Below are 16,079 nucleotides of genomic sequence, written 5' to 3' on the forward strand. Positions count from 1 at the left end.
GGCCAATCAAGTGGACCATAGCCAGAGTCAGCGTTGCTTCGCTCATAGTTGGACAATGTTGAACTTTGAGTGAAGCTTCGTTAGCTAAGCATTTTCGCACGAATCGACGGAGTGAGGGGTTTTCGCCAGCGAAGCTTCGCTGCATGAAATTGTACCTTAATAGGCAAAGGCAACAGGGAATAACGAGCCGTTCAGTCAGAGCTCTGGGGTATAAGTTCGATATTATATTCCAATTTTGGACGGCTCGTTATTCCCTGTTGTCTGTGCCTATTGCTTGTGCCCATTGTGTTTCCAACTTTACGCGGCGTTCAATGCACCGAGGGCCAGTTTCACCAACGCCAGTTAACTTAATCGGCCGTTGAATGACCAATCGCGTTTGCTGCTTAGTAGAATTGCGGTTGACAGTTAATCATTGATTACCCCGGATCTACAATAGAGTTTTAAACCTTAAGCCATAAGAAATAGACGAATCATAGTCGATTATTCTCCTCGAATTCGACTGTGATTGGTCAATTTCTTACGACTTAAGGCTTAAAACACCTATTATAGATCCGGGGTTAAACTCAATCGGCTTGGTGAAACTGGCTCCGAGATACTACCGTGTCTCCAGATATAATCTACTGAACAGTCGCATAAGTCACGATTATAATAAATGATGTGATATAATAAATAAAATTCTTTAAAGATCAAGAAGTTTTAATATCGAAAACAAGACTAACATGGGCACTGTGAATAAAGGGATTTATTTTAGTTCGCCTATTTCCCGCTAGAGTGCCGTGGTCGAGAATCCATCGAAGCTTTAATGGAACTTTCTCGAAAGTGATTTAAACACGTCTCGAAGTATATATACGATTATGAAAGAGTCTGAAATTGTACTTGCTTCGGCAGTACATATACTAAAATTGGAACGATACAGAGAAGATTAGCATGGCCCCTGCGCAAGGATGACACGCAAAATCGTGAAGCGTTCCACATTTTTTGACAAAAATTACGAGAAATTCCTTTTTATTTTAATTAATAAGAAATGTGTGGTACGCATTAATTCCTTTATCTTTTTTTTTAATTACTTGAGTTTTACTACTCGATTTAATTTTTAGGATGTATTTGGTGTATAATCTGTGCAAAAAAATAAATAAATAAAACTGAAAATTCATACTTTCTATACAGAAATGAATATGGTATACATATAAAATAGTTAAATAAGATAATTTATATTTAACAATACAATTTTATAATTTAAATGAAATTTTTTTTCATTTTATTCTTAATTTTTAAAAACATCTACTTATTAAAATAATGTTTTATCCAAGTTCTAAATCACCGCCACACTTTTTGTGTTACTTTCACAAATATGTTAAAAAATTTGTAATTTTTTCATAACTTTTTCATTAAAAAAAAATAGTATAATATATTCTTAAATGCATTGATCCTACAAAATAATCTACTATGCACAAATTTTTTTAAATAAATTAAGAGTGCATGCATTATATACGTATAATAAATTTGGATTTTTAATACAATTATCGATCTTGGAGTCAATTCTGTATCTTCAAACAAGATGAAAATGACAAAAGTAGAGCAAATTTACTAGGTGTTGACCAATGAAATTATCAGTATTCTAGTAAATTTGCTCACTTATGTAATTTTCACCTCGTTTCAAGACACAGGACGATCCCCTCGTCGCCACGTATCCGGATCACATTTGTCGTATATAACAAATTTTTCTAGAATATTGAATGGTTATAAGATAGGGAATTTCTCAAAATTCGAGTATTTCGCTACCTGCAGCCAACACCCGAGAAAAAAAAAACTGAAACTGCTCTCCTTCCCCTCCGGAAAATGTTGATTGTTGACCACGCTACACCAAGCGACCAAGCGGCACCACGCGATAATTAATAGTGTACGACTCTAAAAGTTTTGCGGCATAACATTTTAATGAAATAATTTGTTAAAATATCGAAATAATTTTACCAGGCCATTTTTAACGGCCTTGTTACATTATTAAAATTAACATCTGGATATTAAAGCGTGCTGTATGAAGTTATAATTATATATTTCCTAAATTTCCTTGTTTGCACGTAGAGGTTAGAAGTTTGGAATTGTTTAACCGGTAAGTGACAAAGAATTTATATATTTTTGCGTAACAAATATATGATAAAAATTGTGGAATATTCTTTGTCTATAATATATAGTTTAAAAACATTTATGTTGTGTAAATGAAAAATCTATTGAACAGTTTGTAGATTAAATGGGTCGCAAAGGAAAATTTGATAAAGACCTCAGTGGTCGTGGAAGGAAGGCAAAGAAACAGAGCGATCCAACATTTCCAAAAGGAATTCTAGGTATGAAAGATAGTGACTAATTTTTATTAATATATTTACATAAAATGGTAAAGGTGCAATCTACGGTGTTCACCTAAAAAATCGATAAAATTATACTCATTCGACGCGTTTTTGCATGAAACGAAAGAATCTGGCAGGTAAAAGTGTCGCTCTGCCCCGCGAACCGAGATATTAAGCGTTAAAGTTCACGATTATAAAATTATGTATAAAATTAACTAAATCTTTATCTTTCCACGTTGTAGGTAAAGAATCTAATACATTAAGTCACCGGCAAAAGCAAAGAGCAAAGAAAAGACTATTGAAGAACCAACAACTGAAAGAAAATGCAAAGAAAATGCTCAAAAAGAAACTATTGTGGAACACTATTGTGGAAGAGCAACAAGTACAGTCAAAAAATGTACGTTCTTGATTTATATAATCTATTATTATACTTTTTGCAGCTTTTATATAAATGATCTTTGTTTAATTAATTTTAGAGGACAGACATATTAAAGCAGCAGAAAGAGAAAAAAGAGAAGAAAGTAAAATTTGTCAATGACAAAAGAGATGACGAGATGAAAATCCAATCTGATCTGAGTTTAAAGCTAGAAACAAAAGTGAATCAAAATAAAAAGCAAAAAAAGGAGAACCAGAAAAATATAATAAAAAATGTAGGAAATGATAGTAATAAAAAAAAGAATGATCACAGTAAAAATGACGAAATGAAAATATATTCCAATAATCAAGTATCGAAGCTAAGCAAGAAAGCCAAACAAAATAAAAAACCGAAAAGCACGAAAACTAAGACCAATATAAAAAGTGAAAGTAATAGTGATAATAATCATAGTGAAGATGAAAAAATGGAAATATATTCTAATAAACAAGTAACCAAACTAGGCAAAAAAGCAAAGCAAAACAAAAAGAAAAATATGAAAGTTAAGACCAATATAAAAAATGAAGGTTATAGTGATAATAATCATAGTGAAGATGACGAAATAGAAATATATTCTAATAAACAAGTAACCAAACTAGGCAAGAAAGCAAAGCAAAGCAAAAAGAAGAAAAATATGAAAGTTAAGAACAATGAAGAAAGTGAAAGTGATGATAACATGTTATTTAATGATAATGATGAAATTGAGGAAGATGAAGATGAACAAATGGATGAAGAGAATATAAGCGAGGATGAAGAGAATATGAGTGAAAATGAAAATGAAACTAGCGAGAATGAAGAGGATATGAATGAAAATGAAGACCGTATGAGCGAGAATGAAGAGGATACAAGCGAGAATGAAGAGGATACAAGCGAGAATGAAGAGGATACGAGCGAGAATGACACTCAATTACTTTCTGCAGCAAAGTCAAAGAAAAACTTGAAGAAAACAAAAAAATTTATGGAGGATGATATAGAAAGTGACAATGAAGAGATGGTTTCCAGTGATGAGGAAGAATCTACTGAAGATGAACAAATGGAGGAAGATGAAGAAGAAAATGATAAAAGTGATGATGATGCCTTACTTCCAATAGAAAAAGCTAATAAGAAATTGAAAAAGAAGAAAGAGAAAGAACAGTAAGTAAATTTTTAATTATTCGTAATATAATACTAATTTTTTAAATTAAATCTATTTTTTTATTAAATAGAAAGCTTGCTGAGGAAGAAATGGAAGATATGATAGCACATCAAAGTGTATTCTCTTTTCCAACTGACAAAGAACTTACCAATATTACTAATTTAAAAGATATTCAGCAACGTATACGAGACGTTATCATGGTGTTATCAGATTTCAAAAGATTACGGGAGAAAAATAGGTCACGTTTTGAATATATTGAATTACTTCAAATGGACTTATGTACATATTACAGTTATAACGATTTTCTAATAGAAAAATTGATGCAAATTTTCCCACTGGACGAGTTATTAGAATTTTTGGAAGCGAGTGAAGTACAAAGACCTATGACTATCCGAGCAAATACTTTGAAAACCAGACGACGCGATCTAGCCGAGGTAGATTTATATCTGTATCATAAAATTAAATCAATATTTTATATATATATATATAACAATATAATTATAATTGCAATGTCGAATCTATTTTCAGGCTCTCATTAATAGGGGTGTTAATCTTGACCCAATAGGAAAATGGACAAAAATTGGTTTAGTAGTGTATTCCTCACAAGTACCTATGGGTGCAACACCGGAATATCTAGCTGGACATTACATGATACAAGGCGCTTCTAGTTTCTTGCCCGTAATGGCGTTAAACCCGAAAGAAAATGAAAGAATTCTTGACATGTGTGCTGCACCAGGCGGTAAAGCCTCACACATTGCTGCTGTTATGAAAAACACTGGAATTCTATTCGCTAACGACTTAAATAAAGAACGACTGAAAGCTGTTGTTGGTAATTTCCACAGACTTGGTATTGTCAATTGTATAATCTGTAGTTATGACGGGCGAAAATTCCCTCTGGTAAAGAAAATTTTCTTTTATTAGTCTTTATAACTCACAATGAAGATGCTTTCAAGATTTATGAATTTGATAATCTCATTTTCAGATTGTGAAAGGCTTCGACAGAGTTTTGTTGGATGCACCATGTACAGGTACAGGAGTAGTCGCAAAAGATCCTAGTGTAAAAGTGAATAAGGCGGAAGTAGACATTCAACGCTGTTGCACGTTACAAAGAGAGCTATTATTAGCTGCAATTGATTGTGTTAACGCGCGTTCAGAATCGGGTGGTATCATTGTTTATTCAACTTGCTCGATTCTACCAGAGGAGAACGAATGGATCATCGATTATGCTCTTAAGAAACGCGACGTTAAGTTACTACCTACTGGTTTGGAATTTGGAACTGATGGTTTCACGAATTACAGACAATATCGATTTCATCCCTCACTGAAACTAACAAAACGGTTTTACCCGCATGTACATAATATGGATGGTTTCTTCGTAGCAAAATTAAAAAAATTCTCCAACAATATTCTTAATCTAAAAGATGTGAAGGAAGAAATGTCTGATTAAAATTTTCTTAATTTGTTCAATTCTTTTATAATCGGATTACGCTGTTATTACATACAATATCATAGCATTGCTTTGTCTTATTTACATGTACAAATCCTTTTCAATTTTTTATTACTAATGAATAATATAAAATATATATGTATATATATATATATATATATAGAAAGAAAGAGAGAATTCACATTTTATATCACATGTGTATAAATATACAGCTTTCTACAATTATTTCACATAATGTATATTACCTGTTTATAATCAGCGAGGATTGTTATGAAAGATGGTAAAAATAAGGAAATAATATTTATAAATTCATATATTTCATTGCACATTCATCAATGGAAAAAAATACTCTTTAATTGTTTCTCGCAAAGCCTCTTTACTTCATCTGTAATAAATGGAGAAATTATTAAGAAATTATTAAACAATCATAAATTCAATGCATAGAATATGTATATCTACCATCAATTTCTATAATACTCGCACTTTTCTGCTGTATAACAACAAAAAATTCTCTCAGATTCGACAACTTTCCAATAACCCAATAATCACTTATGGTCTTTATAATTACTTCTCCTGCTTCCTTCAATCTAAGAAACAAGTAATTAACATGTAATTTTCATTAACGCGCACGTTTTATGAATTTTGAGAAACGTATGTACCTATTTCTATCGTTGTATATATCAGTAATAATCCTCAATACTTCAGGTGTTGTAAGTACGTTAGAGCAACGTCTATTATCTAAATGTATTGTACTCTTGTACGCTAGATTTAACTTATTAAAATATAGATACTTGGTACACGATTCCGGTGTGACTATTACATGTTTTGAGCACTGCTCAGCTACAGAGCTAACTAATGTGGTTAATTGTGGTCCCAGAAAACCGTCTAAGCTTTTAAAGAAATCAATTAATAAACTAGTTTTCTCTGAAAATTAAAAAATACAAATATTTTTATTTTCATGTTGATAAATAATGTAACCAATAGTTTCCATAATTTCACTTACTATCGACAAAGAGACATATTGTAGCGCTTAGTGCTCGATATACTACTAGATACAATGATACAGGTTTAGTAGAGTAGTTGATAAAAACTTTTGGTGATTTTCCAATTAAACTGGGCTCATTAACGCTAGCAGGTCCAGTAACAAATCTAAACAAAAATACTTTTAATAGTATTTTCATCACAACTTATATTTAAATTGAAACAAAAATATTTATTCGTTCTCACTTTCCATAATGTGACGAAGTGAATGGTGAGGGAGAGTTTCTAGGTATTGAGCCTCCATGTAATTCTTTTTCAAGATGAGCTGGTAAAAGGGTACTCACTAAATAATTATAAACTACTTGCATGTCTTCAGGTTCCAAGCCACTCCTAAAAAAATTACAAGAGAAATATTCAATAATATTCAATAGCCTTATAAAATATTCAATATATGCATATCATAATAGAGAAATAACGAAAGCAAAACATACCAAACAACTTGGTCGTTATAGAGAAATGCAGTGTATTTTACTTGTGTAAACATAGCTTCTACAAGATTCATAAAGCATTGCACTTTGAGAAACGTAATCTTGTCAAGAGGTAAGAATTGTAGACCTTGGAAAACATCTAATATATCACTATTATTCAGTTTTAATGAAAGCAAATACTGAAACAAGTCGAAAGTGAAATACAGTAGAAGTATATATTCATGTGTTGAGCTTAGTTGGCTTATTTGATTGAAAAAGTGTAACTTTGCTTACTCTCGAATAAAAATGTTCTAGTTTAAGTTTTAACAACATTACAGAGCCACATTCAGGATCATTAATAATGGTTTCAAAGGAACCCATGAATAATCTAAACATCATGTATGTCTGCTTTAATATAGCTTGACAAACATTGCTGGATACTTCATCATTCTGATACTTATTACCATCTCTTTCTTTGTAGATATATGGTACACCAACGATCTGTAAAATGTCAATGAAATTACTTTGTATCTCATATTAGTTTAAAAAATGATAAATATCCTATCTATTATATCTTCTAAAGTACATACCATTACCATCCAAAAATTAGGCTCTGGTTGATAGTATATCTGACGTGTTTTATGTGTATGACAATAATCACATGGCTGCCCAGGACTGAAAGACCTGTAATATATTTTCTTTCATAATAATATTCTTTACGGACGTAATTGCGATACATACTCTGTAAACTTGATTATTGCTTCACTAAGCCCTATATTCTTGATTTGAACATCTATATCCTTTTCCGGATAGTAATACAATATCTTCTTTTCTTCCTAATAAAAAAAAAACATATGTTCACATCACATGCAATTTATTTAATCAAAAAGGATTACTTTTTGACACATCTCTGGCATACTTGCCTCCCCTTCCTTCTTCGCATAAGTGCCATTAAAAATATAAAAATGTTCCAAGGTGATCTCGAGCTTAGAAGTCATTTTATGAGTTTGAATAAGTATTCAAGTACTGTAAACACTATGAAAATTTAGCTCATTGAGACATATCAACGGATAGCTGCTGAAGAGGGATCTTGACAAGAGTGACAAGAGGATTATTAATCTCCACCTTCATATGAGTTGATCTTGGAGACCTCGCGTGGTGAAAGCACGAAGTTTCATATTTAGCTGTCAGTACTCGGAGTAGTGTCAGTTATGTGCGTGTGTAACATGTGTGTGTATATGCGTGTGTACACCTTCCAGTAGGATTGATACACAAATCGTATTTAATGTCCTTAACAAAGTAAGAGTTATTTTCATACGTAAATTTATGTTTAGTAAAATCATTTCGTTACTATTGATCATAATCTTAAATAGTATAAAAAAAAAGAGACGCTTTCTTTGTGATTGACTTGAAAATAGATATCTTAACCTCTAAACATAGAATCAGAACTTACAAATTATCTTTGTTGTAATAATAGTTATTTCATTTCTTTCTACCATCTAGCTTATTACCTGCCCCCACCCAAGTGGTGTGGGACAGGGAGGACGAGGCTCGCGAACAAAAGCTACGTCAAAGGCCAGTTTCAGCACTGGTCAAAGCCGTTGTTACTGCACCACCTTATGGACAACGACGAGGATGGGTGCCACGCAATCCAGAAGTGAGTAATTGCCATAAATCGGTAAAGATTTGTACAAACAAACATTCTTTATTAGCATAATTCGATTACTTGTGCATTTTATAAAATCACGTATGATTATGATAACTTTTGTAATTCTCTTAAGTGTAATACATTGTATATTACATGTAGGACTTTGGAGATGGAGGAGCTTTCCCCGAGATTCATGTTGCGCAGTATCCACTTGGAATGGGAATGAAGGGCAAAGAATCCACAAGCAATGCCTTGGCGATACAACTTGATGCTCAGGGAAAAGTAAAATATGATCTTATAGCAAGACAGGGTCATAGCAAAGATAAAGTAAGTTTTGATCTTGCTTTAAATATATATCCTTGAACTGTAAACTAGCATCTCTAATCTACTAATTTTTTTTTATAGATTGTCTATAGCAAGTTGAGTGATTTGCTACCATCAGAAATTACAAATGAAGAAGATCCTACCTTGCAACGACCTATTGATGATGAAATTGACGAACTCACAGATAAGACGAAAAAAGCATTAGAAAAGATAACGAGATCAAAGATTGCGGCAGCTATGCCCGTGAGATGCGCAGAGAAACAAGCTCCGGCTCAGTATATACGTTATACACCGTCGCAGCAAGGACAATCATTTAATTCAGGTGCAAAACAGAGGGTCATCAGAATGGTGGAGGCACAAGTAGATCCTTTGGAACCACCAAAATTCAAGTATATACAGTGAAAATAAGACGATTGTGAAATTGAATAAAGAACAACTACAATTATCGGATGTTTAATGTAAAGATTTTTGATTGCAGGATTAATAAAAAGATTCCACGAGGACCTCCATCTCCTCCGGCGCCTGTCATGCATTCCCCCACGAGAAAAGTGACGGTGAAGGAACAGAAAGAATGGAAAATTCCACCGTGCATAAGCAACTGGAAAAACGCAAAGGTGTTTAGAAATATTTTATGCCTAACATCGCGTTTATCTCGCCATAAGAGATAATGAAATATAATTTGATATACTCGATTCTATTTGGAATTCTAAAAAACAAAGCTATGTTTCATTTCAGGGTTACACAATCCCATTAGACAAACGTCTTGCTGCAGACGGTCGGGGCTTGCAACAAGTTCATATCAATGAAAACTTTGCCAAGCTGGCAGAAGCTCTTTACATCGCTGATAGAAAAGCCCGTCAAGCTGTCGAAATGCGAGCGCAATTAGAAAAGAAATTGGCTCAGAAGGAGAAAGAGAAGAAGGAAGATCATTTGAGGCAACTCGCGCAAAAAGCTCGAGAAGAGCGCGCTGGCTTGAAATCTGCTGCAACATTAGGTTTGTATAATTGCTAGTTCACACACAAAATAAATAATAATAAAAAATATTTCTGAAAATTAAATCAAGACAAAAGTAATGAAGCCGTAAGTATTTAACCGATAAAGGGATACTTTCTTTTTCTCGACAGATAAATCTGAAGAATCACGTGAGAGAGATCAACTCAGACAAGAACGGCACAAGGATCGCGCTCGCGAACGTAATTTGGCTCGCGCCGCTCCTGATAAACGCTCTCGTTTGCAACGCGAACGCGAGCGCGACATTAGCGAGCAAATCGCTCTTGGTTTACCCGCAAAGAGCATTCCTAGTACGGGAGAAGCGCAGTTCGATCAACGTCTCTTTAATACCAGCAAAGGGATGGACAGCGGTTACGGACACGACGACGAGTATAATGTTTATGACAAGCCGTGGAAAGATGGCAATTCTATTGCTTCGCACATTTATCGTCCTAGCAAGAATATTGATAAAGACACGTATGGAGATGATTTGGAGAAATTGGTTAAAACAAACAGGTGAGAATATTTATATTTTGTCTGCAATACATAAGTTTTAATTTATATAATTATGAATGGTCTATAAACTGTCTATAAATTTAAAGCTATCGTTGCTTGTTTTTTATTGTAGATTCGTTCCTGACAAGGAATTTAGTGGAGTCGATAGATCAGTTGCGCGATCGGGACCAGTACAATTTGAGAAAGATGAAGAAGATCCTTTCGGTCTGGATCAGTTCTTGAAACAGGCTAAGCGCGCCAGTAGCTCAACTACGACAACAACAAAGCGCAAAGACGAACGCGAACAACGTAGAGACGATCGTGATAAACGTAGAAAGCATTAAGTATACTTAATATGCTTTCATATATCAGGCGAGATATTCTTAAAAGTTTATTCTACGTTATGGTAAAAATAAAATGTAAGACATGCAACACTTATTTTTATATACATAAATAAAAAGAGAGACATGATACTTTTTAAATAGAATTAGTTATTAGTTATTGTGAAGATACTGTACACTTTTGCTTTGAAATGTTACGAAAATGATAGCAATACGATGTTTCGCCATTATATTAAAAATCATAGATTTCATTTTCTCATTTTTCAATTTGTATAAATCTAGAAAAAATTTTTGTACAGCACATAAATCACAATTAATGAAACTTGCTAATAGTGCTACGTCATTGTACACTTCTTCTTAATAAAGCAAAACTTCCGTGAAAAATATGGTAGTATAATGTGCATGAAGAATTTGAGCCTCCACAACTTTCCATTCTATTTTTATTACTTGCTTCAAGAAAAAGCAAATGCGTTTAACATTTTAATAAAGAAACTTCAACGAATTTAAGAGGGACTATATATAGAGATCGCTTTATGAGCAAAAATTATTACTTTCTTTATTTTCATTTATTTTGGATTTTATCGCAGAATAACGCAGTTACACATTCTGTATTTTTAATCGTTAACTATTCTCGCTGTAATATTGAATAAACTTTTAAGATGTCGAATGAACTGTTACGTAATAAACACGATTATATAGAAATACAAAATATATAACTAGGAAGAAATCTTCTAATTTTTATTAGAGGAACCTAAACCTGTTCTCAAATCGCGCGCGTGACGAGAATAAATAAGAATTAAATAGAAAAATTAAAATTTGCAATTCAAAAAACCACAGATCTGAATTTATAATATTTGAAGAGATTGATTCAAATATGTTTCTTTATTAATTTTTAAGTGGAGTAAATTCTTTCGAATACGTTTTCACGATCCATCTTTTACGCGGTGTAAAACCTCGTGCAACAAATATTAAATAAATACCGCAACATCAAGAGGCATTATACTATTTCGATCGATTAGTAATCTTCGCTCTCGTGCCAAATTTGACATTGGTCAAATCCACGACACGAGCCTGTCTTCAAAATTGAATAAAAAGCAAACCGAAGGCCCCCCGCAGGCTGACGTGCGCGATAGTATGTAAAAGCTAGAAACAAGCAACAAATCCATCACGCATTTCCATCAGCCTTGGAATGTCTATCAGAGGCTGTTGGATGTTCACGGTTTGAGGAATTTTCACGGTTTGGCCGTTTGCCAATCAGTAGCGCAAGCACGCAGAGATGCTTGTTCCAAGCTGTTAACTTACCATATTCGAATGCCGTCACTTTGAACCGCTGTTTGACTGCGAGATCGACACATGTCGGTTGAAAAAATGTGCGGCTGACCAAAACCGGCTTCACCTATTACATCGCCCGCATCGAGCAGGTATTGACGACAAATCATAAAAATATTTTAAAGATAAAATGTCAGTTACTTTTACAAAAATTGAAATCCAGTTTATTTTATTGCTGAAAATTTTTGTATATGTTGAACCGAGTTCAACGAATTCTTTCATAAAAAAAGATTCTTCTGTCTCTGTCATTTTTTATTTTCCTATATAGCAACCCAAGCAGAACAAGTCACGATAATGTTAAAATAATGTTAAAATAAATCGTAAATAATTTAAAAATAATTTTTAGTGATTATTTTGGAATCATTTTAACATCATTCTGATGTCGTAATGATTCTGCTTGGAAATGAATTAACAATAATGTCTACTATATATTAATACAAAGATCTTTAACGATGACATAAGCTATCTTAAGATATCTTACTCTTCTATAAAGATAGCATGTAGCGCTCCGTGTGTTCTTTACGGTTATTCGTCACTCGTGTCGACTTGATGCGGGCGATGCAGTAGATACAACCATATCTCAGATCAACTGCGTATCTCTTTAGCCGAGATACGTCTAGATGGACCGATGGACGTATAGTCAGATGGCAATTATTAAAATGGTTCACAGCGGTACCATTCGAATATAATAATTAAAAAAACTCTATATGAGATGAAAACATTCCTTCAAATGGACGCAAATATAACTATCTTTAATAAAAATAGTAATTAAAAAAATGCAACTTTATATCTAGCTTTATACGCAGCTTTGTTAATTTGTGTATATCATTCCATAAAGGGATCGGATTTCTTTGTATTTCTTTTTATTTTTACGGGAGTTTTTTAATGACAATTCTGATAATTCGACACAGCAGGTCTTCGGCATGAAAGAGATGAGTTTCCGGCGCGATCGAGTAAACGTATCGGTATTTTTAGTAACCGTTTCCGACATCGACGCTAACATCTAACATGCATACTCAACGACTGAGAAACATCGTGTTTCGCCCTTGATGCTTTATGCTGCTTTTAACGATCTCATTACTTAACATCCGGTTACGGGAGCAATGCCATGTTTCCCTCTCCGCAAGAGAAACTTTTCTCAAGCAAAAATTTGACGCTTCTGTGCTGTTTCATACGTAAGTTAAATTACTTATATACATAACGTACATAACCACAGTTGCCAGCTTTCGATCAGTGTTCTGTTGGAGTCCAGCATTGGAGATTTAACTGTTCTGACGGAAATCGATTGCTTACTTAGATGGCTTTTCTAAAAAAAGGTCATTACATTTTTTATCCTCCTGCCGGAGATTTTTTCTCACACAATGACTGTATTTTTAAATCCATTTATTTTTTCTTTTGATCTCTTCGTGAAATTATATATATTATTCTTTAAACACAATTATAGAATTTATTATTCAACAATAAGAAATGGAAATAATGGTCAAAGCTAGATCTTTAATGCTTAAATAATTCAATTTGAATTACTATATATACTATATTTTTATGTATTTGCATATATACCATATTTGTAGAATTTATTCTAATTATAACTGTCGCTCCAAATACCGTTTCTGAATTAAACAAAATGTTATCAAAATTTAAAGTAATCGAAAAATTTAGAAAAATCGGAGATTTTCCCGTTTGCTGGAGATTGGTCCAAAAAACCGGAGAACTGGCAACCGTATGCATAACGTATGCACGTAATTGCACACACAAAGTTCCCGAGGAAGATTCCACGCGACGAGATGAGCGAGGCCGGAAATTGCATTGGTTTCGCGAATGGCAATACGAAACAGTGAACGACATTTCGCATCGAATAGCATCGTGCTCGTGGTGAAGATTCCTCCAACGATCGATTGCACTGACTTTTCTCGAGAGGGGCAAACGACGTCCATTGAATTTTTGATAGTCTCCCGAGGCCTGACAGCTATCGGGAAGATTTCACACATTTGTGTCACGTGTGTGCCAGGCTAATATATCTTCGTACAGCAGCATGTTAAAGCTCAACTCCAAATTTCCCAAGTTAATGCCATTCGAGAGCGCGCATTAAGCCAACATAAGCTACAACAAAGCTTTAATCCTCGAACGCGTGACCTATTTTTCGCATATATACATGGAAAGGACGATATTATTAAAGTATCTAAAAATTTAGCTACAGATCTGAAAATAATTTTGTTGAATCATTAAAATAATTACGTAGAAATCTCAAGCATAAAGAGCAAAGCTGCAAAAAGTTTTGACAGTCTAACAACCAGTTTCAACGTCCTACATTCCTACATATAATTATTTTGATGGTCCAACAAAATTATTTTCAGATCTGTTTCTAGTAAAATTTAATTTGAGATATTTCAGCAAAACCATTCTTTTCGTTTATAAATACAAAATAAATGTAGTCGAAAAACACTGCCAGAAACTTGATGCGATGTGTTTCAGATGTATTTCCAAAATTCCTCACGTTCTTGTACATATATATGCATTGTACATATTTCTTACACGTCAAACGCATATCACTATCATCATTCTCGTGGCGATACGATGATCGAACAGATCAGAACGAGATCACCGTTTTAGACGAAAAATTACGCCTGTCACGAGAAAGATGTATTTTTCAAGACGGATAAAGGAGATTCTCATGTCAGGACTCGTTCTCCGTTCGGTGCGACCTAATTACCGTATTTCCCAATTAGATCGGGAAGCATAGACGCGTTCGGGAAGAAATCACGCGAGCTTTTCTCGGCCGGGGTGTCGTGGTTGTGCAAGAAAGAGAGAGAGAAAGGAAAGAGAGAGACGAGCCGAAAAGCAGGAAAATATCGTAGTTATTTATAAGCTCGGCGCGAGGGTCGGCGTTTAACCTTGCCCGACGTGGACCGTCAGGCATGTCACCTAGCCGTTTTATTACGACTGTGCTCCCCGCTCGAAATGTAGTTCCAATTGGGTCAGGTCCACGTCTGCTTTTCGAAGCGTTTCGCGAACTGCCACCGACAGAACGTAGTTCTGACGGTGCAGGTAGATTAAACTCACACACTACCCCCCCCCCCCCCCTTGATCCCCTGCACTCAACTCGATAATACGCCGGTAATAATTTATTACGTCGTTTCAAACAGTCTTCTGTCTGCAAATGACTACATTTTGCACTTTCGAATGAATGAGAAATCTCTAAAATGGCTTAAAGAGAACTTTGCGGTCAAAAGGTCTTTTAATATTTTTAAGAAACTAAAATATAATGGGATAATTAAGTGTCAAGGGATTTAAACGTATATCTTGATATTATTTTGACATTAGAAATTTTATATATTGATAAGAGAAATTATTTATAACATCATAATTTGTACTAACTTACTCTTATTTTTCTATTTATTATTAATTCGAAGTCTCGCATAAAGTTCATAGAAAAAAATTGTTTTCTTGTAAGAATAAGAAAGAAAAATACCTTATACATTATGTAGGACGTATAGTTATATTTTTTGTACAAATCTGTTTTAATGATTTATATCCATGTTCTCTTTTTTTCTGTGACATTCTTTTAAGTAAAATTAATATGATCTTTTCACTTCACTAGAAATAAAATTAGTAAACTTCTTTCTAAATGATAATTGCGTATTATATTGAAGCAAAAGGTGATTGTCTTGATTAATAAAATTATCTCGAAATTACATAACATAATTTAGTTCGTTACTTTATTTCACTTTACTTTTCAAGCTTCTCTGATACGAAAATTCTTTTGACCTTGATGAATTTAATACGTTTTTAATGTTTTAAATTATCACGTTCTTTTTTGTTATTTTTTAAATATTTTTTCTTATATATATATATATATCGAGAAGACGACACAAATTATCTTATTCGTTAATTATTCCATTTGTTACGTACAGTGACATTCACATTATGTGAATCATCGTCAGAAAATTATCGAACCGGATAGTTTACTTGGACGAGCCATCTCTAACAATAGAACGAAACTGTAAGTTTAATTGCGCGCTAATTTTCGTTGCGACACCCAGATTGTATCGTGATACAATTGCATTAGAAGATCGCAATTGTCATTTCCTGCATCGTCTTTCAACGACTATCGATCGCATAGGATATACTCGACACGCAAAATCGGATTTATGGTATACAGATGCAGCAA

At 33.6% G+C, this 16,079-nt stretch overlaps 3 protein-coding genes across 4 annotated transcripts; 2 read left to right on the forward strand and 1 right to left on the reverse strand.

Moving 5' to 3' along the window:
- Positions 1 to 1,914: 1,914 nt before the first annotated feature.
- Positions 1,915 to 5,390, forward strand: LOC108730555 (25S rRNA (cytosine-C(5))-methyltransferase nop2). Of its 2 annotated transcripts, none has more exons than XM_018460330.1 (7): positions 1,915 to 2,110; positions 2,237 to 2,342; positions 2,585 to 2,739; positions 2,819 to 3,888; positions 3,960 to 4,323; positions 4,418 to 4,786; positions 4,872 to 5,390. In XM_018460330.1, the coding sequence occupies exons 2-7, from the start codon at positions 2,249 to 2,251 to the stop codon at positions 5,334 to 5,336; spliced, it is 2,517 nt and encodes an 838-aa protein (XP_018315832.1). In that variant the 5' UTR covers positions 1,915 to 2,110; positions 2,237 to 2,248; the 3' UTR covers positions 5,337 to 5,390. The 2 variants fall into 2 exon arrangements, with proteins under 2 accessions (XP_018315832.1, XP_018315834.1); XM_018460332.1 differs by having other exon boundaries at positions 2,244 to 2,342.
- A 259-nt stretch (positions 5,391 to 5,649) lies between these two features.
- On the reverse strand, positions 5,650 to 7,925 carry Ccz1 (vacuolar fusion protein CCZ1). The gene is made up of 10 exons (XM_018460326.1): positions 7,708 to 7,925; positions 7,526 to 7,620; positions 7,375 to 7,468; positions 7,079 to 7,285; positions 6,809 to 6,984; positions 6,564 to 6,707; positions 6,340 to 6,485; positions 5,996 to 6,260; positions 5,796 to 5,923; positions 5,650 to 5,721 (listed from the first exon to the last, which is right to left on the reverse strand). The coding sequence occupies exons 1-10, from the start codon at positions 7,780 to 7,782 to the stop codon at positions 5,669 to 5,671; spliced, it is 1,383 nt and encodes a 460-aa protein (XP_018315828.1). The 5' UTR covers positions 7,783 to 7,925; the 3' UTR covers positions 5,650 to 5,668.
- A 57-nt stretch (positions 7,926 to 7,982) lies between these two features.
- Positions 7,983 to 10,728, forward strand: Bx42 (Puff-specific protein Bx42). The gene is made up of 8 exons (XM_018460325.1): positions 7,983 to 8,083; positions 8,288 to 8,441; positions 8,592 to 8,759; positions 8,838 to 9,145; positions 9,235 to 9,370; positions 9,492 to 9,750; positions 9,881 to 10,262; positions 10,375 to 10,728. The coding sequence occupies exons 1-8, from the start codon at positions 8,070 to 8,072 to the stop codon at positions 10,583 to 10,585; spliced, it is 1,632 nt and encodes a 543-aa protein (XP_018315827.1). The 5' UTR covers positions 7,983 to 8,069; the 3' UTR covers positions 10,586 to 10,728.
- Positions 10,729 to 16,079: the final 5,351 nt, after the last annotated feature.

Source organism: Mycetomoellerius zeteki, unplaced genomic scaffold, assembly GCF_001594055.1.
Source record: "Mycetomoellerius zeteki isolate Tzet28-1 unplaced genomic scaffold, Tzet1.0 scaffold93, whole genome shotgun sequence".
NCBI lineage: Eukaryota > Metazoa > Arthropoda > Insecta > Hymenoptera > Formicidae > Mycetomoellerius > Mycetomoellerius zeteki.